We start from the raw sequence: 25279 nt of genomic DNA on the forward strand, positions 1-25279 counted from the left end.
TGTGCCCACTGCCCACCTGGACCCACAAGTACCATTTGGGTAAGCAGATGTCCAGCACTTTGGGAAGAGCTGGTTTCTGCTCCAGGTGTTGGACACAGCCCAGCTGCTTGGCCTTGGACTAGCCCCATGGTGGTTTGAGATCTTCCCCATACAGATGTGGCTATGGAGGTGGATCTTCCTGCCCATGGAAAGTCTCCTTGTTTGGAGGGGACAACCCCAGTGCAGAATGGAAGTACTCAACACCAAATTTTCTGGCAGGGGAGAGCACATCTGCACCCCTGTCCACACCATCTGACTGCCCATCCAGCCCTAGGAGTGGGTGGATCCTCAGGGATTGCTGGCCAGAGAGCAAGCACCACTGGCTGTCATCTCCATCCTTGAATATATCCCAGACTTGGCTGGGCAAGACCCTGAGACACGCAATAACCATGCAGGTAATCTCTGCCCTGAGCAGGAGGCTGGACTGGAGACCTCCAGAGGTCCATTCCCAGCTGAATTACTCTGCGACACTATTAGCCAGTGGAAGATGCTCTTTTTCCCTTCTGTTCCCCCCTCCCCCCCCCCCCCCAAGAGCATCTTCTGGCACAGCTAGGTACATGCCTCCACATTACAACTCCGAAAGCACCACCAACATGGAAAAAGTCTCCCCTACCCTTGCAAAGGGTGTGCTTGTAAGTGCACACACGCACGCACAGAGTGGTGCGGTGCACAGCACTTCTGCATCACAAGGAACGCAGGTTTCATTCAAAGACCTGAATGAAAATAATCCTAGATGTGTGTTTTCCATTTATATTGTCAATTCACAGTGTAACTGAACCTTTAGAGAAAGCAGAGAAAGATTACACGATTTTTCACAGCACTAACTGCTGAATCCAGGAGAATACTTCTGCCTGAGTTGAAATAACACAGCAGGAATAACACTAACCCATGTAACGTTTGTTGGATGGTGGCTCTGGCAGATATCAAGTAGAAGAGAGAAAAGCAGCAATTACAAAGGTGTATTTCAGATTCAACCCAGCTCTTGGGGAGGGGGGGGGGGGGCGGGGGCAACCCCAAAAAACAACCACATCTGTTCAAGCCACAAAATCTGTTGACTCCTCAGAGCTCCCAGTTACAAACAGAAAGGAATTAGAGTTGAGATCTGAACTTCTCAGTGATGTTAATTAAAGCCTGGCACCTCTGGAACACCAGCAGATCCACACGTGACATTTCTAAGATTTCTCTCATGCTTTTGAGAAAAATGGTCTACAAAGCATCTGATCGCTTTCCTCCATTTGGAAGAAGCATTTTGACCAAGCAAACCTAACTGAGCTGCATTAGGAGGTGCTGGCTGGCTTAGTAGTTGTCCAAGATTCGGCAGATCTGCAAACATCTAGCCCGAAAGAGATGCCTGCAGGCAGCCCCCCAAGCCCTGAAGACCCTCACACATAAAGATGGATGGGCAAAATCCCAATCCCTGACATTTTACAGTGGGATCATTCTTACTTCTTAGAGAAACAACAGCTGTATGGGTGGCAAACTCCCTCCCGGGACCCCTGGGCTGAGGTCATTTACTTTTCTGCTCTGATGGAGTACATGGATTCCTGCTCTCTGTGTTTCAGGGTAGCAGCACAGTGGTATAAAGCCCCACTAGCATTAACCTGCTCATGGTTTTAAGAGCAGAGCTGCCCCAGTATTACAGGTGCAGCTTGGGTTACCACACTCCTGAACGCTCCATTTTCTTGTGGCACTTGGTGGCTCATTCAACCAAAGTGTCCAGCCCTTCATAGCAGCTTAGCTTGCTTGACAAAGGTCTCTTTTCTCTTAATATTGTGAAAATCAGTCAAGAACCACCCCCAGCCCCTGCCCAGCTTGGGTGTGGTGGAGACCCTCAGTTCTCCTAACCATTATCAAGCCACACTGACAAGCATCCCCAGCCCATGGTGTGGGATCTCTTTGCATGCGTCACTGCTTTTTCTTGACATTCTGGTCCATCATCTGCTGCCCTGAGATCTTCCTGAGCTTCCCGCTGCATGTTGCCCTCCCTTCTCCACCATCACCCAGAACTTCCACACCAGAACTCAGCTAAAAGCTCTCCCACAGATGTAAATTTGCCAGGAATTTTAAGCCCTGCTCTTTGGAGAAAGCAGGGCACCAGAGGTGAAAGCCACCTTTCTCACCGGCATGCAGTGTGCACATGGACATGCAGAGAAAGCAACTCCTACAACTTAAGGATTGCACCACAGCCAACCCCAAACCCCAGGAGATGTGAGGAACAGGCCCCTCATGGCAGGCATCAATAAGAACAAAGGACCTTTTCATTGGCTTTTTGGTGTCTGAACTTTGGCAAACACTTTGCATTTTCATGGTACTGTTGTGATCTGGGCTTTTATCCCTTTTTTTTTTTTTTAATCAAAAGTCTCATTATATTTGTTAGCTTTCTCAAAGCTCCAGCTCCCCGGCGTGATACAAAAGCGCTCATGTCACAGCATCACTAGAAATGGGCTTGTTGTTTATGCTGAAAAAAATACCCAAACCCCAAAAGCAAGCAGAGGTTGGGTCTATTCATGGGCTGGAGAGGAGTGTTTCAGATTGGGAACAGGGTGCCAGCTCTGCACACCCACTCACTACATTAAACCTGCCTCCAATAGGCTGCACTCAAAGAGGACTCCCCAAAGCCCTCTGCAGAGGTGGCAACTCCAAGCAGGGTTATTGTTGGGTGCCCTGATCCATCTCTCCTCCCCCCACCATCCACCTGCAAGACCCCAGCTCACAGGAGGGTCCCAGCACCCCTTTGATGCCCTTTGGCTCTCACATTGGCCTGGATGTCATCTCCCCCCCCCAAGGGATGCTGCCAGTGAGTTGGGTTTCTGCAAAGCACATCCATCCTCCCGTTTCCCATTTGAATTGCAGGAGATTGGGAAGGGGCCCTTGCTGCCTCCCCATTCCCATCGTGGGGCCAGAAAGCTGGGACCGGTTGTGCCAATGCACCAAAACCGGGAGGTGGGGAGAGCCGCAGGAGGTCCAGGGAGCCAGAGGATGGGTCTAAGCCTGGGTCTGCCAGCATCAAAGTCAGCCCAGGTGGAAAAAAAACTCTCATTGCTTGGTTTCTGGTAGGAAAAGGTTCAATGAGAGATGCTGGGCTGTGGATAAGGAATCCTAGGACAAGGACAGGGGTTCCCACATAGTTTGGGTGCATGTAAGCCAGCGTAACATATCCCCAAACCTGCTATCAGCTTCCTGGATGTTTCTGAGGTCTGGCACTTGATTTCATTAACGGGACTCAAAACTGCTTGTTACGGGAAGACCAGAGTCATGCCAGATACCTAACAAACACGCTTTGGCTTCCCTAGCAGCAGCCCAACTCCTTTCAGGAGGAACTGCTTTCTGCCCAAGGGACAGGGAGGGGAGCTACCTTGCCTCCCTTCCCCTTGGTCCATGTCCTATTTTTCTAAGCTTCTAACTACCTCCTGGTAATATTTTCCTTCCCGAGGGCACCCCTTCACCCTATAGAAGGAGCACCTGGACAGCATCACATGCCATCTGGATCCGGTACTACAGGACTCTCCTTGCAGATGATATGTCCTTATCTCCAGGGTGCTTCTATGGTCTCCTTTGGCAAAACACCTAGGATTTCCACCAGCAAGTTTGTAATCACATGTGCCAGACAGATTTTCCTACACAAATTGAACAAGGCCGTGGAGAAGATGCTATTTGTTTCCGCAGACTGAAGTAAACTCAGGTAGGTGAGCCCAGTGAGGAGCAAAGCAGTGGTTGCAAGTCCTGTTCAAGACCTCGGCTCTCATTTTCATTTGGGAAACCACCTTTGGTCCTCACAATCCTGGAAACCCACCCTTGTTGCCAATAGAGGTGAAGAGGAGAGGCAGGGGTTGACATGACCTCCTTCATTTTGTAAAGGGTCAACTATATTTTGCGACCTCCCGCCCCAGGAACACAGCCTTTGCTTCTCCAAGACTCATCTTGGGCATGAAAGCACTTTATGTTGATTAAATAAATCTGACTTCTGCACACACTAGTCACAACATGGTTTCACAGTACAAGAACACAGAGGACTGGGGCAGTCTATTCCTGATCATTTCATGCTTTCCAAATGAGTATGAAACACCAAAACCATCTCTCAGATATGAAAAAAAAAAAAAATATGTCTACGTGAAATGTTTCTGTATGAAAAACCCAACTGAAAGATTATGATGAATTGGTTTTATTCCCTGCATCCAGTTGATGCTGTTTCATTTTCTGCCATAAGACAGCATTCACTCCGAGGTTGTGGCCTATTTCATTTCACTTCAAATGAGCCACTTAAAAGCCATTTCCCCCACCAACCCCCGTTTTGCTGAAAAAGTCAAAGACAATATAAAACCAGGAAAATAAATTTTCAGCCAGTGAACTGGAAAATAGTCATCACCATCAAAACCAGATATCTGTGTTTTCACATAGCTCTTGTCCCTAGCAGCTAAGATCAGTAGAAGTGCCACCAGCTGAGCTGCTGGTCCACCACCCATCGCTCGGCCACGCACACCCCCCACGGCCACTGGGACACGACAGCCCTTGCTGCGGGGCCCAATTCCTGGGCAATAGCGTATGTTCAGCTCACAGCTTCAAGGAACAGCCTGAGAGACAAGACTCTGGCCATGACCAGTTAATTTAATGCAAGAAGGAGTCATGCAGAGAGCTGAACAAGAGATTGAGGATGGACGATGGGTTTTACTGCTGCTTTCATAAGAGCAGGGAAATACAGAATCATGAGGTTGGAAAAGGCCTTTAAGGTCATCAAGTCCAACCATTAAACCAGTACTGCCAAGCCCATCACTAAACCATGACCCTAAGCATCTACATCTTAAATCCCTCCAGGGCTGGTGACTCCACCACCTCCCTGGGCAGCCTGTGCCAGGGCTTGGCCACCCTTTCAGTGAAGACATTTTTCCTCACACCCAACCAAAACCTCCCCTGGCACAACGTGAGGCTGTTTCCACTCATCCTGTCGCTTGTTCCCTGGGAGAAAAGCCCGCCCCCCCCTGGCTCCAGCCCCTCTCAGGGGGTTGTAGGGAGCCAGAAGGTCTCCCCTCAGCCCCCCCTCTCCAGGCTGCCCCCCCCCCAGCTCCCCCAGCCGCTCCCCACAGCACTTGTGCCCCAGCCCCTTCCCCAGCCCCCTGCCCAGCTCTGGATACGCTCCAGCCCCTCAGGGTCTGTCTGGGAGCGAGGGGCCCAGAGCCCACCGCGCCATTCCAGGGGCAGCCTCACCAGTGCCGAGGGCAGGGGGACGGGCACTGCCCTGGTCCCCCTGGCCACACCACTGCTGACACCAGCCAGGATGCTGCTGGCCTCCTTGGCCACCTGGGCACACGGCTGGTTCATGTTCAACCCAAACTGACCCAAGGGATATTCCATACCGTATGAAGTCTGCTCAGCAATAAAAGCTAAGAGAAAGGAGGAGGGTGCATGCATTATGACGTTTGTTTTCTGGAGCAACCACTACAGGTACGGAATCCCTGCTTCGCAGGAACCAGCTGGACATCACCTACTGATGGGAAGTAGAGAATACATCTTTTATTTTCCTTTGCTTCCACACGTGGCCTTTGCTTTATTAACCTGCCTTTATCTTGACTCATGAGTGCTTTTCCATCTTATTTTTCTCCCCCTCTGTCCAGCTGATAAGGGGAGTGACCGAGTGGCTTGGTGGGCACCTGGCAGCCAGCCAAGGTCAACCTGCTACAGGTTCATACAGAAGTTTCCCACTCAGGCCAACAAGGGCTGAGCAAAACCAGCTCATTAGTGCTTTTGGTACAAGACAGATAAGATTTTCTCCATTCCACCTCAAAAAGAGCTGCCTGCAGCCCATCAGTCTTGAAGGAGGCTGTGCCTGGAGGAGCAGTTTATGTAGGGAGTTTGGGGCTGTCAATGGGCTTTGCAGGTGACCAGTGTGGGAGGGGACCCTTTTTTATAAGGTTACATGCAACTGAGACATTCACTATTAAAAAAAAGGCTCATAACCCCAAGCCCACTCATGTCATGCTTTCTTGGTGCAGGAAACCTCCTCAGTCCTTATCTCAGTCCCTGGAAATTTGTGGGATATCACAAACAGCGCCTGGACAAAATAAGGCTTCTCCCACCACACTGATTGCTCCCAACATCTATAAAGCCTCACCGTGACGGACCTGAATGGACCAGTGCCTGGGGATGCTACATCCATCCATTTTCAGTTCAACCCTGCTCTTTTCCAGATGTTTTGAGCAAATATTGTGAGTTTTTTTCCCCCATTTTCATGCCTTAGACACCCATCTCCAAACCCTACCAACACCCTCACCTCCCATCAGGGACATCACAGACCAAAGACGCTCAATTTTGGTGAAGCAAAGCTTCAACCACTCCCAGTCCCTTCCAGGTCCTAGTGTTGAGGGAACTTCTTAATTTCAATTAGTCATTCATGCAGTAAAACCCCCAAGAAGGAGGCGACCTGTCAGGATCCGACCCTCCAGGGCTTCCCACCGTGGTGATGCGAAACCAGGCATGCCGGCAACAAGATGTTTATAGCCCAATGATTCATAATACTGCAGAGTTTGCAGGAAATGTAACACCATTCGTGATTAAGAAATGCTCTTGTTTTCTGGTAAATATATAAAATAATCACTCATCCCCTGAGCAGCAGATGCAAATTATACATAGTACTAGCCTCATATGCCAACCGCTATAATTCCGGTACAGCATGAAGCCATTTCCCAAGGCTCTAGAAGTCCCTTAATCTGCCTTTTGACGTCAAATGATAAATTTCTTGCCTGGGATCATTAACGGGATGACTAATGAAAGCTGATAAGTGAATTTATAAATGAAATTAAAGATATTAATATTAAAGGCCAAGCTACAAGAAAGAGAAATGTGGATTTAGCAAACCACAACAAGAAGCCCGGTAATCTGCATGAGATTTGCAGCTTCTTTCCTGCTGGGTAAATCAGAGATGTGCTATTTTTCATCTGGAGGTTGTAGAAACTGCCAGGCTTGACAGACACCTCTCCTGAAGCATTAGCACCTCCACTACTTTCAGATGCTACCTGAGATTTAAAAAGCTCCTGTTTGAGTTTGCCAGCAAATGCCACACCAGGGCTGAAAACACGCCGATGGTCTTGCAAAGATAACTGCAGCACCGAGCCCACACGCAGACAAAATACCTTCAGTCTGTGGTCAGTTTGCTGACAATTACTTTTTTTTTTTGGAAAAAAACCCACCCTCACCTCAAACTAGATTCTTATCTTACTCATCCCAGTATAAATGCCAAGGAACTTCTTTAAAAGCTGAGAACTTATTTTGGATTTATGTACAGATAAACAAGTTCAGACCTTTGCAGCTTGGTGCCTCATCCCACGTCCAGGCAGCTTCACCATGAACCCACAACTCATTTCTGACTCCAGCTGCTCCTCACTGAAGTTTGGGGCTCACAGGAGAGTCTATTTACATCTCAGCTCCCACCAAATGATGATGATCATGATGATGGGCCTTGTGTGGACCCAAAAAACACCCTCCACTGCCCCAGGTAGCACAGGCAAATGAGACCTTACCCAATGTTGCAGGGCTGCGTGAGAACAGGCACCTCCTCTGCTATAAAAAAAAAAAAAAGGAGGAGAAAGCTTCCTTTTGCCTGTAGATCCCCAGTTTTCAAGCAGACGTTATGGAAACAGGTTGGTTGGGCAAGTGCTCATGAGTGGTGCCTCTTCACGCATCCACAGCTTCGAAAAAAACCAAGATCCCTTTGGATATGTCAGTACTTAGCAGTGTGACCGAAGGAAAAGTGAGATGCCACCAGGAGAATGAGAAATCCCAGAGACACAGCACTAAGCACTGCTGGGGAGGGCTCATTTGCTACAGGGACGTTTCCCAATCCCACCCTCCAACTGGAGGAGCCTGACGTGGGGAGCAGCCACAGCGTGACAGATGCCCAAGGGACCTCGTGTTTCTGAACATCTTTCAGAGACCCTCCCAAGCCTGAAGAAAAAGACGAGAGAAGGTTTTCAGAGCTGCTCCTAACTCAGCTCCAGGGTTGGGCACCTGGCTATGTGGCCTGGTGGGCTGTCCAGTTCCACCAGAGACCTGCTCAAGGTCCCTGCAAAGAATTCCCAGAAGGTATCCATGGCCTGGCTTTCTCCTCATTTAGGGGAAATGGCTGCTCCTTGTACCATTTGGGGAAGGAGATGGAGGAGCGATGCACAGTAACAGCTCCGCAGCACCACTTGAGCCCCCCAGGGAAAACCAGCAATGGCTGGTGGCTCCATCTAAGCTGACCCAGACTTCAGGGTGTCATCTCTAGGCAGGGCAGCCACTGCAAGCAGCCAGGAGCGGAGGGATGTGGTACAAGACACAGAGACATCCAGGTCCTTCTCCAAGCTACCGAAATCCCCATCCAAACATCTCCCTGCAGGCATGTCCTCCCTTGGAAAGGTCCCAGCCCGTGGGTACCAAGCTGCCCCTTATTGCCTCTCCCCATAACCTGCATCTTCACTGCTTCCAGCACCTGCTTTGCTCCTGACCCTGCTGGGTTGAGTCACTCAAACCAAAGCAATAATATTCATTAAAGAGCTACAAGCCATACACATGCAACTTTCCTGCAGGCACATTTTACAGCCTTTAAATGGAGGGAGAGAAAACAGCAGCAGTTAAGGACACTTACCAAGAGGGATCCACAACAGCACGTGCCAGCCCAGCCCAGCCCAGCCAGGGCTGGGAAATGTAAAGGACCAGCAGGCAGGAAAATGGGTGAGAAAAGGTCCCACGAGTGAGCAAGAGGAGGAGCAGAAAGGGTTAAGCAAAGGTGGTAGGGAGGCATGGAGCAGGCATGGGTTTGCTTTTCCTTCCTTCTGGCTGCTGCCAGCTTTCCAGTCCCTGCTACTCTCGCTTTAGCTTGAAAAGTGATTCGAGGCTTTTTTATTTTACAGGGAGAATTTAGTCATTCCCAAAAGAGCCGGTTTTCTCCCCAAGAAGGTTTAGGACCACGCAAGGATTAACTGGGGGGATCTCCCATGGGGTCCTGTGCTGAGCCACTTGGGAAACCACAATCCCTCTGCCAGCCCTAACTGCAGACCGACCAACTCTGTCTCCCAGAATTGAACCCAAAAAGGTTGGAAATTTATCATTTTCCCCACTGGATCTCAGCCCTGCTCTCAGTACCCACCTGCAGGTCCCTGCCCTGGCTGCGCTGCAGCCACACATCGCCCTTCTCCTTCCCAATCCAGCGTGTCAGCTGGAAAACCTCCCGAGTGTTGTAGCCGACTTCAGAGTTTTGAGCACCAAGTTTGCCGTAAGCAGCAGTGTGAAGCTCTATTTTATGTACTACCCTTTGATCAAAAAGCCTTGTCTTTGCACCCGACTCCAGGAGCTGTAGGTTTTATGTAGAAACACCTAAATGCCATGAGATGCCCAAGAGTCACAAAATCTGGTGGTGCCATCACACCTCTCCCCATCGCCAAACCAACTCTGGTCTTGGAGGTTGTGGGTATTGGAGATGATCTAGACATCGAAGACCTTTTGCAAAGCCTCCCCTCGCATTTCTGACATGTTTTTTTAATGCTTCCCAAAATGGGTGCTCCCATGCTAAGTATGGGAAAGGCTTTTCTCTGCTGAGCTGCTGCAGAATGTATCTATCCCCTTTTGAACATCCCTAGAGACAGGGACCTTCCAGCTCTGACACAGGGCAGCCCCAGTGCACGGTTTGGGTTTGAACCAGAATGTAAATGGGCTGGAGGGGATGCCCGTGCCCTCGCTACCCAGCATCATGCCCCACAGAGCCCCCGAGAAAGCCACCCACCTCTCCTTCCAGCCCCGCACCTCCAGCGGTTGCAACCATCCTCCATCTGGTCAGTGGAGAGGGATGAGCCAGTCTTGCATGTCACACATGCTCCCCGTGGCACTTGGTGGGTGGGGGGTTCTCCTACAGGTTTGGGAGGACATGGCTCCCACGCCTGCCCCAGCAGTGCTCCATCCTCCCCTTTCAGCTAACAAGGTGCTCCCCAAATTATAGGCAGGGTTTAAAACAACAACAACAAAATAAGGAAGCTCAGACTTACTCTAGGACAGTCCTTCCAGGAGGTTCACGGAGGAGGACTCTGCACAAGACCGGCGACTCGGCAAGGACCAAAGCCAGAGGCGGTTATGGCAGCATCCCGGCACCTATGGATCTCGCCCCCCGGCTTTGGCACCCCACACTCTGTTCAGGACTCACCAAGCGATGCCAGACTGTGTCCCTGCTGTGTCCCCACCACCTTGTCCCCCCCCAGCTGGAGCAGCTCCTGGGTTTTGTGGCAAACACCCCCCAAACCCCCCGCCCCAGCTTTGCAGCTGCGTTTTCTTTCTCACTCAGGCACCAACTCACCGGTTCTTAAATAACACTTCCACAGGGCCAGGTCCGCACACAGAAAGGCAAATCCAGATCAGCTCTCATTAGACTTTGCTGATAATTCCCAATATGAGCAAAATGTGACCGCTATTTGTTTATCTTTTTCTTTAAAACGATGGAAATTGTGACACCGCCCCAAAACCCCCGTGTGAGACAGATCAGTCCAGCTCCCATTCGGCACTGTTAAATGCACACAGATATGTATAAGACCTTTACACAACGTTTATATAAATGAATCTCAGAGCCCATTTTGTCAGTGTTTGGGATTATCTGCCTCCCTGTTATTGAAAGAAGATATTTAAAAGACATGTTGGTGCTGGAGAGACGTATAGGCTTTATAGAAACCACTGCATGTGCCTCCACACCCGCAGCAGCACCACCAGCACGTGACTCGTCTTGGATTTCCTCAGCCCGCAATGCTAAAATAAAAAAAGATTATTTTCTTTGTACCAGGTAGATTTTCAAGACTCGGGAGTGTCAAAGGAATTAAGTCATTAAATTGTGGATGTGTTTTGATGGATTATGAGCTATGAAAGCCTGGTGGTTACTAGCTAATAAAAGCTGGGAGGTGGACAGGGGTAGGGGGGGGTGGGGGGTAGGGGGAATGTTTCCTCTTGTAAGAATGTGTTCTTAACAAGACAAGTCAAAATATGATGCAGATAATAAATCGCTTAGTGCGAGCTGCCATTAACCCAGCAGTTTTCTGTATTATTAGATTACCAGGGTATCCTCAGAGTATATTGAACAAACAGTTTTGCTCTGTATTAGTGCTAATTTGCAGAATAAGATGGGGGGGTTTATCACGCTCACTGCAGTGAATCCACCACTCCAAACAAAGGGGCAGCTGCCAGCAGGTGTCTGTAGCATGAGGTATGTTTTGGAGGGGACTGGGTTTATCCATGTCAGGGTTTCAGGGTAGGGTTTCTGGGAATGGAGAGGGGGGGATTTCATTTTTTCCCACGCCATAACCCAAATCTCATTGTCTCACGTGTGTGTGGGGGGGTTGAATTAAAAAAAAATAAAATTAAAAAAAAATTTTAAAAAAAGGAAGTGGGGGAAATAAAAAAAATCATCACATTGGAAAATGATCAGCCCCAAAAGGCATGCATGTCTCCCTTCATGCAAGTGAGAAGCACAGCCTCCCTCCTCAGGATGCGTACGGGGACATGTGTCACGCATGGAGCTCAGCGCTGGCCCGGGACGAGGATGGAGCAAGAACAAAGGGCCACAGCATACACTACATCCAGGGGGGAGCAGGGGGGGCAACCTACTTGTGCTCATACAAGGGGGGGGGAACGGGGGGGGGGAACGGGACAGGATGGCCAAACAGTCATCGAGCTACACAGAAAAGGAAATATGGAGAAGGAAATCATAAATAAATGTTTCAAAAAACCAACCAAACTCAGGATCAAGCTAGGAGGGAGGTAGAAAGGCACAGCCTTACAAAATGATGCCTCTCTTCAAGGGATGCTGGGCTAAGGCAGGACGGGTTGCTGGAGCCACTTGCTTTTGTTTTGTTTGCTAGCAGCTACTCTTGAAATTTTAGTAGTGGGGAACCACCAACCTGCTGAATTTGTCTTCCTCTCAGTAAAGACAAATAACCAATCCTGTGCCTCCCCTGCTCCTGTGGAAATGCAATTAAAGACAAGATGCTCCCCCCCTCCCCACCCCCACCTTCCATTTTTGGGAGCCCTGACTTTCCTGTTTCTCCTGGCATCCCAAGCCAAAATTGGGGAGGTTTTATAGGACCATTTTGCAGACCTGGGAAAGGAGGTCTGGCACAGGAACAAGGAGAGGTGACTGGTATTATTACTGCCTTGCAGCCAGAGCAAAACTACTCACTGATCGCAATCGGGTTGTCCAGCTCTCCCTGCTCCCAATATTTTAAGGCTCCCAATCCCCCAGTTTGCTCTTTTGACCAAATCGGGTTATTCAGAAGATGGTGGGCCTGGAGGCTTCAAGCATGAAAATGTAGTTACAACATTAGCAGCTGGGACAGTTTTATGAGCCCTGCCTTGTAGGGAGGCTAGTGAAGATATTTATAGCGTGCCAGTTGCCCTGGGACTGAGGCACAGCAACTTCTCGCCTAGCAGATGGTGGGAGAGGTACTCACATATATGCATGTTTAAATATACAGCTAATAGATTAGAGGGATTTTTTTTTCCTCCAGGTTCATTTGCCTCTTGTAAATCAGAAGGGTTTTTTAAAAAAATAATAATAATAATAATAATTGATAATTCCCCCATCCATCCGGAGGTTGCCCCTCTCATTTTGGTATCTGTCTGATAAGGAGTGTATGTTGTAACTAGAATGAAATAAGCAGCAGACCCTTCATCAAATATCTTTTTTTGTTGTTGTTAATAACAAGGGCTTGGATTTATACACTTTTTTTTTTTGCTGTTCTGCAGTAAAACAGAATTCTGCATCGGCACAACAGTAATACAGACTGTGCGTCTAGGGAGTATGGACACACAGACTAATGCTGAGGGTAGATATGAGACAGGAGGAAAAAAGAAAAAGATATGTATTAAAAAGCCCCCATATCTGCACTATGGGGAAAAAAAAAATCCACTCACTCAAACCTCACGATGGGGGAAAACAAGAAAAAAACTAAACAGCAGGATACGACAATAAATGGGAAAACAGCAATAGAAAAAGCACACTAGGTTAATATAGGAAAACTAGTTTCTTTATTGAGAGATCGTATATTAGTATTAGTGGAATCGTGTGTAACAATGTCATCATGCACACAATACAAAAAGGCAAGGCCCACCATGCTATGGAAGGGCAACAGAACAAAAGCAGCGTACACTGAGCAGATGTATAGGCTACAGCACATTACATTTCAGCAGGGTATGTCTCTACAGAGATATTTACATCAGAAACTAGGTAATGTAAAAAAATACAGACCATGCTTTAGTTTTAGTACAAGAAAAAGGTGAAGATACACAACCAAAGGATATTCGATACAGAAAATTACCCACAAAATAAGAACAGGAAATAATTTAGCACAGCAGAAAAACCGTTATCCCTGTTTAATGGAAAACCATTTTGCCAGTCGGTTTTTTTGCAATGAAATTTTAAGGGGGTGGTGGTGTAGTATTTCAGCCCTTGTTTAACCACAGCTCTTAGTCTCCACCTCTTTTCCAATTATATAATTGGAATTAAAGCCAATTACTGGATTTCCCCTCCTCAATTTTTTTTTTTTTTTTGGGGGGGGGGGTCGTAATTTGAGGGCGTTTGGCCCACTCGAAGCCCCCCAGGAAACATTGCGCCCAACGACCACAGCAAAATGAATCCACTTAACAGGAATTTACAGTGCAATGTACTCAGCTAAATAGGATGAAGGTACAAAAAAGGCTGTTATCGTCTACAGCTACGCTGAAATGGCCTGGTGGCTAGGCTACACGGCGAGACGGGGGAGGAATTAAGAAATAAAAAATAAAAAATAAAAAAAGGCAAATGGGTCTACCGAAGCACGAGCTGGGGGTGCGGGCGGGAGCTCGGCAAGGGGAGACCAGGACCCCCACAGCGGGCACTGAAGGGGGGGGGGCGGGGGGCGGAGCCCTGCGCGCCCGCGGAGCGAGGCAGGCTCGCCCCAACCACCCACCTGAGCGCACGGCGAGACCACGAGACGGGGAGGGCCCTGGAGTCGGCGCCCCTCCTCACCCCAAACGGGGCACCCGCGGCCCAGGCCGAGCCCTCCACCCGCCCACGCAGCACCTCCGCCACCTCCCCTCCCTCAGCGCGGAGCGACCCCGAGACACGAAACCGCAGTCCCCGCGCACGACGCGGTACCTCTGTTGCGCACAGAACCGAAGACGGGCAGCACCAGGTAGCCGACATGCACCAGGACCATGCTGCGGCCTTTGTGGCGTGGCGTGGCGTGGCGTGGCGTAGCGTAGCACGGCCCGCCCCGGTCCCGCCGGCCCCTCCGACGCGGCGGCGAGTAGCGACCGCCCACTCCGCCGGCACACGAAAGCGCCCGCTGCCAATGGCAGAGCGCCGACGGCCCTAAGCCCCGCCCCTTCGCCTCTCGGCCCCGCCCCTTCAGCCACCCTGCCGGCCAATAGGAAACGACGAGAGGGCCGAGGGGGCGGGGCGGCCGCGCGGGCGCGCAGGGGCGGATGTGCACGCGCAGCTACACGCGTGCATGGACGGGCGCACGCGTACCCCGCAGCACGTGCGCACGCTGGCACGCAGGCGCGGGCACACGTCTGCGTGCGCGCGCGCGGGCACATGGGGACACGGTGCATGGGCGCTGGCGCACGTGCACGGAGGGACGTGTGCGCGTCGGCGCGCAGGCACGCGTCGGCATGCAGGTGCGGGTGCACGCGCACGCACGTGGGCACGATGCATGGGCATCGGCATGTAAGAAACGAACGAATAGATATTGGCTTTTCGCTAAGTGCTGTGCTGGACAGATAACAAGCTGTCCTCCTCGGGTCAAAAGTTCACCGCGAGGAAGACATCTGACTTCATCCCTGAACGACCACCAGAAGACCCCAACGACCGAAAGGTGCAAGCGCAACAGGGGTGGAGTTATTTAAATCACTTCAAGGAATATTGTAAATAGTTATGAGAAAATAATGAATATGTATATGGCTGATGCAACCTTGATGGTTTAAATAGATCATATTTGAACTTGTTTGGCACGCCTCTGACTAGAGTCACGCACCCAGCGCTGTGGTTTTTGCTCTTTGACTTTGCCTCACAATAAAGATTTCTGAACCAGCCTTTTGTGGGTCGGGTATTTATAATAAATTTGAGGGCTCATCTGGGATACTAGCTCGCCCAGCCACAGGATCTTTGGCAACTGTCAGATAGGAGGTGTGCCCCGCTGATTTCGGTGAACTCTCTGATGGCACACCTCTGACTACTGGGACTGTTGGCCAAACACCCGGGAGAGAGAGAGAGAGAGGCTCTTAGAGCAAAAACTACTTGGAGCTCCCCAGGAGGTAAAGCCGCAGTTGCCTGTAATTCACATGCACAAAGACCCAAGTAAGAAGGACTGTAAGTATTACTCGGTTGGGCGGGAAGTGGGGGCTTGACTGCATGACTGAGTGAGACCTGATGGGGTAGCCCCGTTCCAGTAAGTGATTGTGGAGTCTTTCTAAACCATGGTTCCAATATCCCGTGAGGGACTTGGCCAGTGAAGAGATGAAGCGATTGAAAAGCCATGTGGGAGACAGCCCTAGGGAAAATATGGGACAGGAAAGTAGTAAAACGAGTCCCAGGGAAAAGGGGAGCCAGAGAACACCGAATGAAATACCCCCAGACAGTCCACTGGGGTTGATGTTAGCAAATTGGGAAAGAACTGAGAAAACTAAGAATAAAGATAAAATTAAAATGATAAAATATTGTATGTTAGAGTGGACCAAGGAAGAGATAAGACCAGATCATTTGTATCCGTGTTGGAGGAAAATGCCAGATCAGTGCTACTGTAGGCTGTACACCTCAGCTTTGTCCCCTGTATAGCCCAAACCAGGACTGCAAGCGCAGTCAGCTGATAGATGCTAGACAATAAAAGTTTGATATTAATAAGATTATGCCTGACAGTTCAAAGGAGCTTTTTAGAACAGGAGACCCTGACCTTTAGAAGGCTGAAACTATGGAGATTGTCTATTGTGATTACTCAGAACTGGGACGTACGGAACCTGAAGCAATCATCCTTGAAAGAAGAAGCAAAATAGCAAGGTGATCAAGATACGGAACAACTTGTGAAGCCGACTGTCAAGATAGGAACTGATAGAAGATTTATTGTGGAATCAAGAGATTATGTAATGTTTAGGTAGATACTATAAATATGTGACTGAAAATCTTGTAAGCTTGTCACTCTCTGCAGAGGTGACCCAACGCTGCTGGACCGATTAAAACATGCAAACCTAGAGTAACCCATAAGAGTTCGAGTCTCTTCTTTTACATCGGTCCCGTTATGGGTTATTTGAGGGTTGGCTTTGTCAAGCATTAAACCTCTATGTGAATGCCCAAGAATCCCCTAATCCAGAACAGAATGAATACGCTGCTTGTTGGAAAGGGGAAATTTGACCTTGCTTAGTGGGAGTTTTCAAGGCAATCACCTCGTAAATGGGACCCCCTTGAGTCCTTGCCCTCTCCATACCTGGTAGTTTCTAATGCCCCTCCGAGTGAGAGCACCGGAGGGCCTGATGAAAGAGGAAGTATACCCTGACCCGACAGGACTCCCAGAACAAGACGGAGACAAACTTTTAAAGCAGTAGCGCTAGGCGAAGAGCAGGCAGTTGGAGTTTTTCCACTTGGAGAAGTACCATTGGGAGGGGCACAGGAAGGTATTTGGTTTGTGAACGCTCCTTTGACTTCTACCAAAGTGAGAAACTTTAAAAAGGAGATCAAGGGCTTATTAGAGGATCCTCTGGGGCTTGCCAAACAATTTGATCAGTTTCTAGGGCCCAGTATCTACATGTGGGAAGAAATGCAGTCCATACTGAGCATTATCTTTTCCCCAGAAGAAAGGCAAATGATTAGGGTAGCAGGCATGTGAGTTTGGGAGAGGGAAAATCAACAAGGACCACCTGGAGATCAGAAGATGCCCCTAACAAATCTCAACTGGGATCATAATAATATGGCTGACAGAATATGTTGGATTACTGTAGCCTGATTGTTAAAGATATTAAGGAGGCTACTCCCCAGGGACAGAACGTCGCAAAGGCTTTCAATGGGTGACAGGACAAGGACGAAACGCCCACCGAATGGTTAGCCAGGCTCCAGAAAAACATGCAACAATATTTGGGAGTAGATCCCGAGGATACAGTGGGGCAGACCCTTTTGAAGGTATACTTTGTTACCCATGCCTGGCCAGACATCTGCAGGAAGTTGGAAAAGTTATAAGACTGGCAAGAAAAGGGATTAAATGAACTACTAAGGGAAGCACAAAAAGTGTATGTGAGACGGGATGAGGAAAAGGCTAAAGCTAAAGCAAAAATAATGATTGCCACCATGAGGAATGGGGATCTTCAGAGAAATAGAGGGATTCCCAAAAAGGGGGGAGCAGAGAGGAGTGAATGCTTTTACTGTGGGAAGGAAGGACATTTTAAAAGAGAATGTCCAAAATGAAATAAAGATCTTAAGGTCTTTAAAATAACACAGGAAGACAATGTGGAGGATTAGGGGTGTCAGGGGCTCTTCCTTCTGGGGGAAGGATCCCACCTAGAGCCCTTGATAAATCTGCAAGTAGGACCTCAGGAGGAAACATTAGAATTTGTAGTGGACACTGGAGCAGAACGAACATGTGTGTGTCAAGTGCCTCTAGGGTGTGAAGCAAAGATACCATAAAAATAATCAGAGTAAAAGGGGAGGGGTTTAGAGCTCCAATAATTAGACAAATAGAGATGAAAAGGAATAACAGAAGGGGGAAAGGAGACATTTTATTTGTCCCAGGGGCAGGATGCAATTTACTAGGAAGAGACCTGCATGTTCAACTAGGGATAGGAGTTGTTCCTGATGAAGGAAGGATGGTGGTAAAAATTTTGAGGTTGACTTGGAAGGATGAGTTGAGAATAGACCCTAAAGTGTGGACTGGGGATGGAAACCGAGGAACCCATCGTCATTTCTATCCAGGATGAAAGGCGTCCGATACAGGTTTGGCAATATCCCATATCACTAGAAGGACGAAAAGGGCTCCAACCAATAATTGATGCTCTGGTAAAAGAGGGCACTCTAGAACACTGTATGTCTCCTCACAATACTCCCATTCTGTTAAGAAATCTGACGGGACATATCGGCTGGTCCAGGACCTTTGAGAAGTAAATAAAAGAACCATAACTCGATATCCTGTAGTACCCAACCCATATACCCTTTTAAGCAAAGTATCACCCCAACAGAAGTGGTTTATGATCTCAAGGATGCATTTTGGGCTTGCCCACTGGATGAGCAGAGCAGAGAAGTCTTTGCCTTTGAATGGGAAAATCCCTACAACGGATATAGACAACAATATAGATAGACAAAATTACCCCAGGGGTTTACCGAATCCCCGATCTTATTTGGACAAGCTTTGGAGCAAGTCCTCCAGCAATTCCAAACCCCCGAAGGAACACAGATAATACAATATGCGGATGACCTATTAGTCTCAGGGATGGAAGAGGAAAAAGTACGGGAAATGACCATACGACTGTTGAACTTTTTAGGACAGGAGGGACTGAGAGTATCCAAGCAGAAACTTCAGTTTGTGGAACCTGAGGTCAAATATTTATGGCACATCATTAGCCAGGGAAGCCGCAGACTGAACCCAGAAAGAATAAATGGCATACTTTCCCTGCCCCCCCCCCTCCCCCTCCGAAATAAGACTGAGATAAGGAAGCTTTTGGGGCTATTGGGATACTGTAAATTGTGGATTGAGGGATACACACAGGTAGTAAGATTCTTGTATGACAAATTCATTGAGGAAAATCCCACATGGACAAAGGAAGACAAGGCTAGTTTGGAACAACTAAAGACCAAATTGACACAAGTACCTGTGTTGAGCCTCCCTTCCTTGGATAAGCCTTTCTATTTATATGTAAATATGGAAGGTGGTGTGGCACATGGGGTGCTGGCTCAGGATTGGGGAGGGATTAAAAAACCTGTGGCCTTCTTATCCAAAATGTATCCCATCAGTAGAGGTTGGCCAACATACATTCAAGCAGTAGCTGCCACCTCAGTTTTAGTAAAGTCACATTCGGGGGAAAATTGATGGTACATACCCCGCATTCTATCAGAAATATACTTAATCAAAAGGTGGAGAAATGGCTTACTAATAGTAGGATGTTAAAATATGAAGCCATCTTGCTCAATCAGGAGGATTTGACATTAGCGACCAGCAAGATTTTAAACCCTGCTCAGTTCTTATATGGGGAACCAAAGGAGGAGTTAATACATGATTGTATGGAACTGATTAACTATCAGACTAGAGTCCGAGAGGACCTAGCAGATTATGCACTCCCTGAGGGAGAGCAAATATATGTAGATGGATCTTCTTGATGTATCCAGGGAAAAAGGATATCGGGGTATGCAGTAATTGACGGGAAATTGATGAGAACAATGGAAAAAGGGAAGCTCCCCAGATCCTGGTCCGCCCAGTGTTGTGAACTTTATGCTCTAAACCGAGCACTTAGGCTCTTGACCGGGAAAATAGGAACAATATATATTGATTCTCACTATGCTTACAGGGTGGTACACACATTTGGGAAAAATTGGGAAGAATGAGGATTATTAAATGCAAAGGGAAAAGGGTTGATACATGAGAGCCTGATTTTAGAAGTATTAGAAGCTCTAAAGTTACCTGCCAAAACTTCAGTAGTCCATATTAAGGGTTACCAAAAGGGAAATACTCCTGAGATAAAGGGGAATAATCTAGCTGACCGGGGAGCTAGAGATGCTGCCAATCACAGAAACATCAAAGTGCTTGCAGTAACCCATGAACCTACCCAACTCACCCGAATTCCTGGGTTTGGACGGGAGGAAGAAAAGGAATTGATAAAAACTGGGGGAGCAAAGGACCCCTGCGGAAAGTGGTTCCTTCCCAATGGAAGACAGATACTAAACAAAGAAATAACACGAGAAATGATAAGGGAATTACAGCAACAAACTCACTGGGGAACTCAAGCCTTATGTGATCACTTTCTAAGACATTTTGGGTGTATAGTGGTTTCCATGATAGCCAAACAAATAACTGAAGGATGCATAACCTGGCAGAAAATCAATAAGAAGGCCATGAGGAGAACCCCAACAGGGGGAAGAAGTTTGGCATTACGTCCTTTTCAAAGTATCCAAGTAGATTTTACTGAGCTTCCCCAAGTCCAGAGGTGGAGGTATTTGTTAGTGATAGTGGACCATTTAACCCATTGGGTGGAAGCAGTTCCAAGTGTAAGGGCTACTGCAAATGCAGTATCAAAGATTTTATTAGAGCAAATAGTTCCTAGATATGAGATAATACAACGAATTGATTCAGATAGGGGAACACACTTTACTTCCAAGGTAATATTACAAGTGACTCAGGCCTTAGGCATCAAGTGGGAACTGCACACCCCATGGCATCCTCAAAGTTCAGGAGGAGTAGAGAGAATGAACCAGACATTAAAACGAGCACTCACTAAATTAATGGTGGAGACACAACTGTCTTGGGTGAAATGTTTACCCTTGGCCTTGTTGAGGGTCAGAACACAACCCAGGACTGATATAGGGGTCTCCCCTTATGAAATGATGTTTGGGCTTCCCTTCCTGATCTCACAGCAAGAGATGGCCAGTTATGAAGGAGGAAGTTTAGAAATTCACAAATATATTGAAAGCATATCAAAGAGTCTGGAAAACTTGAGGGAAAAGGGGCTGATATCGCAATCCATGCCGTTAGATTTTAAAATCCACAAAATAAATTCGGGGGACTAGGTATTTGTTGCGACGGAGGGAAGACACAGTCGCTCAATATGAGTGATCAGCAGACTTCGTTTATTGTACCTTACAGTCACCTTTTATGCCTTCTTATAATTAGCTCATACATATTACAAAAGTTAAGCTCATTATTGGTTAGTTGCCTAAATACCAAGCCCGCCCCTTGTTTCTCTTCTGTAGTTATCTGTTCCCACCTGCAACATTCTTTTCCCACTGCAATCTTCCTGTTATTGTGTAACAAGGACAGCCAAAGACAGTGTATTTTGCTTTACTTCAGATAAGCTGAGAGCGATGTGCATTTTTGTCCAGCCAGCTGGACTATGTCTATGTGACCCTTTTCAGCTAGCCAGTTATCCACAATTCCCCCGTTTTTATTTTGGGCGACATAGGCTTGGTTGACCATTTTCAATAACAGCGTTTTAACACAGGAAAATACACAGCCAACTTATAAAATGTCAGTTCAGAAGTATAATTCCTGAAATACTTGAAAAATAAAGTTAGCTTGAAGCTTTAATTTAGATGCTCTTTCTGTTCCAGTGATATAAAAAGTTTAAAAACTTCAAAGGTAATTTTAAAGTTCTGAACATGGACTAATGCAAGCTCAAAACCCAAAAAGAAACCAAACTGATGTTTGACTAGAAATATTTGCAAATATTTTAGTGGAAAATCCCTGACCATTAACAATTTTCTGTCCAAATAACAACTGCCCTTATGCAACCAACCAGTCCATACATTTTCTGAAGAATACCTCATTGATATCAAAGAATTAACAAAGGGAAAAAATTAGTTCTAAGCTATATACATTCATAAGGGGATTTTTCAATAGTTACATACAGATTTACACACTAAGCCATGATGGCTTGTAGGTGATACACACAAGAAGAGTACGTTGCTTATCTGTCTGAATGTCTATGCTAAATTTGACAACTATGCCACAAGCCAAGCCTACATGGGTGCTGTGTGTTATGCACGTTCCTTAACAAACAGAAGTATAATAGACAAATTCCCAAGATCTAGTCCCCAACCTGATTATATTATTTTGTAGCCAATTAAGGAAAATAACACAAATGTGCATATCTACATGTGCACACACCTTTTAGTTCAGAACCGATCTGTGATAAAAGGCCTTAGCCTTATGGCATCATCGAATCTTAACGAGTACAGTAATTAAAAATGCAGTCTTAATGTAAGTGCGATTTATGCTGACATTCCCTCAAATGCTACACGTTAGTATTTCTCACTCAACTGCCTCAAGTTAAAATAGTAGTATTTGTTAATATGTATTAAAAAATCATTAATTCTCTACAATAGCAGTTGACTTCCATAACACTATGTAAGCAAAAGAGGCTTAAGATGGGTTTTCTGAATACTAACAATTTATTTTAGACTGTCTAAACTCAGGTCTTGAAAGATTTCACTCTGCCAGACGTAGAAACACTGTTGCACTCCAGTTGTGATATCCCTTTTCCCAAGTTGTCACATGCACATCTCGCTCAAGCAACATTATTGTCAAAGTTTCTCTCTGCTACATAAAAGCATATTGCACTTGTAGACATAAAAGACAGCACCCTTACTTAGATTATTACCTTATTACCTCATAACTCTTAGTATCTCTGGTTTCATCACTTCAAAAATTCACCAGAAGCAGATAAAACCACAGCCTCAGACTAAACTACACCTTAACTGCTGATTCAAATAAAGGCATTCTCTTCCAGATATGCCTAATGCTTACAAATAGTGTTGGCTGGTTTTGATCAAGAAACTATTATTACAATAACGATCAAAAATAATAATCCCGTTTGCAAAATGCCTTTAAACCAGCCTCCTAGTCCCAACCAATTTCCACATTCAGAATACAGCATAAATACAGAATACAGAATAAATTATCTCCATCAAGGCAAAAAGGCTTCTTTTTAAACACAGAGATGTTTGCTAGTTCAAAGCAGAAACCCATTTCTTGTAGGGGACATCTGAAGCACTTTTTTTTTTTTTTTTTTTTTTTTTTGGGGGGGGTGGGGGTGGTGGGTTTGTAATCAATTCCGTATTTTTCCTTGAGAAGCTTAAGCTGTTCCTCTTGTTTCAGGAGAGTTTCCAACTCTGATTTGTCGAATAGGTCCGTATTTCCCAAAGATATCCTACATTTCCTCCGCTGTGATTTCATACGGCAGGTTCCGAATATAAAGGATCCGATTGACCTCTGGGGGCAGCCAGATGTCAGCTCGCTTGGCCGCTTGCATCGCCATGGCGCCGATCGGAGCGAGGGGGGGTGGAGGGGGGGGTGCCGCCTCGGAGAGAAACCGCGGCCGGGAAGGGGCCTGCCGGGCCGCGCGCCGCCGCTCGCCGCTGCCGCGGGGGTCCCGGATGCTATCCCATACGCTAATAACCCGGGTAATTCCTTGTTACAATCTATGTCCCGAACGCTCCGCTTTTCTAAAAAGCATATGAGCGAATCATACGTCGCTTGTCTCTCCATACCTTCGTCAGCGCTGTTGCAGCCTTTGCGAGACTTCGGTGACGCGTGGCCGGCGGGACCCTCTGTAGGTGCTCCCGGGCGCGGGGACTGTGCCCTTCCGCCTCCTGCGCTGCTTTCAGCACCGGTACCCGAATCTCCGTCGAACCGTGGCTCGCAGGTTCAGCCCTCTCTAGGGTCCCTGTTCGGGCGCCATTTGTTGCGACGGAGGGAAGACACAGTCGCTCAATATGAGTGATCAGCAGACTTCGTTTATTGTCTCTTATACAGTCACCTTTTATGCCTTGTTATAATTAGCTCATACATATTACAAAAGTTAAGCTCATTATTGGTTAGTTGCCTAAACACCAAGCCCGCCCCTAGTTTCTCTTCTGTAGTTATCTGTTCCCACCTGCAACATTCTTTTCCCACCAAAATCTTCCTGTTACTGTGTAACAAGAACAGCCAAAGACAGTGTATTTTGCTTTACTTCAGATAAGCTGAGAGCGATGTGCATTTTTGTCCAGCCAGCTGGACTATGTCTATGTGACCCTTTTCAGCTAGCCAGTTATCCACAGGTATTAGTCAAAATTTGGAAAGAACATTCATTAACCCCTTAATGGGAGGGTCCTTTCCAGGTTCTACTGACCACTGAATTTGCAGCGCGAACAAGAGAAAAAGGATGGACACACATTAGCCGGATAAAAGGACTGATGGCTGCACCCGATCATTGGGTTGTGACTTCCCCGCCTGGTGACACCAAGGTGACCCTCAAATGAAGGATCAATTGATGAATCAAAACAATCCAGGAAACTTACGAATTGACGAACCTAAGGAAAAAGAGTTTTGAATTTGCCACTGGTTTCAAAAAGAAGTGGGACAGCTTTCCAGGCTGTGGCATTCCCTGTGGGAGGGGAGGATACCTTTACAGTCAGGGAGGTCTGGACTATATGCAGTAGGAAATCAAACGTTTGCACTTGCTTGTGACTTGTATAAGGTGCATCACCCACTGTATCCTCATTTGCGGGAAGAACTGGCCCCTTTTCCACATCCTGCTTTTATACCCTGCCTGTTACATCCAAACGCTGGGCATGGACAAGATGTATCTGTATAGATTGTAGTCAATGCTGGTATTGCCATGCTACCAAAAGAAGTTGGTTTTGCCCTAAGTGTTGGCGCTTTAACCACCGACTCAAACTAGGAGGAGTGAGATGGGATGAGTGTAGAATAGAGACTCTCCTCTGTGGGTGGGAATTGCTGGTTCCTCAGTTATGGGAGGTGACTGAGGAAAACTGGAACACAGTAATAAGCGAATGCCACCAGCATTTTGCTTGGAGACCGCAAGACTGAAACAAGTGCAAAATAGAAATTTAAGCGATCGCTATACTTGCCGCCACGAAGATACTGCATACCGGCTGTGAGAAGCAACCTCACAAGCCAGGGAAAGTGAGTGGAGTTATGTTTTGCTTTGAATTTCTAATAGTGATTCTTCTCCCGAATATACTTGTGCTTGGAGAAAGTTCATGTAGTCGATGCATGCAAGATGTGTTTCTCCGTGGGAGAAGACAAGCTGGTTCTTGCGACTCATACCTTTGTAAATGGTGTATGTTACAAGTCGAATCAGGCCGACACCTGTACGGTGGGGAACCAGCAATATTGGGTAGCTAAGAATTTGGGAAGATCAGGATACAAAAATGGGTTAACATGCCCAAAAGGGAAGAAATGGATATGTTTTTCCAAGGCTGGACATTGGGACATATCAGATGGAGGAGGGCTTCAAGACCAGGTAAAGAGGGAGTTAGTGCAGAACAAAATTAAGATGCTAATGAAACCTGCCCCAGTATCAAAGTTTCAGCCAGGGCAATTGTATGAGAATCTCATGAAGCAACTAGAGAATGTAATAGAATTACCAAAATTTGGAAAGAATTTATTTGTAGACTTAGGGGAGCAGATAAGTCAGAAACTGAATGTAACCAGATGTTGGGTTTGTGGAGGGCCGTTAACAACAGAGGAGTGGCCATGGAAAGGGAGTTTCTTAGGACCCGAGGTAT

At 47.2% G+C, this 25279-nt stretch overlaps 1 protein-coding gene across 2 annotated transcripts in view; it reads right to left on the reverse strand.

The window, feature by feature from the left end:
* Positions 1–14293, reverse strand: part of ARK2C (arkadia (RNF111) C-terminal like ring finger ubiquitin ligase 2C) — a 51007-nt gene extending 36714 nt beyond the window's left edge. For both annotated transcript variants that reach the window (XM_056323250.1, XM_056323249.1), the window contains exon 1: positions 14177–14293. In XM_056323250.1, coding sequence (XP_056179225.1) covers positions 14177–14237 — 61 coding nt within the window. In that variant the 5' untranslated portion in view covers positions 14238–14293. The remainder of the gene's footprint in view (positions 1–14176) is intronic.
* Positions 14294–25279: the final 10986 nt, after the last annotated feature.

The sequence above is a fragment of the Falco biarmicus genome, chromosome W (assembly GCF_023638135.1).
Source record: "Falco biarmicus isolate bFalBia1 chromosome W, bFalBia1.pri, whole genome shotgun sequence".
NCBI lineage: Eukaryota > Metazoa > Chordata > Aves > Falconiformes > Falconidae > Falco > Falco biarmicus.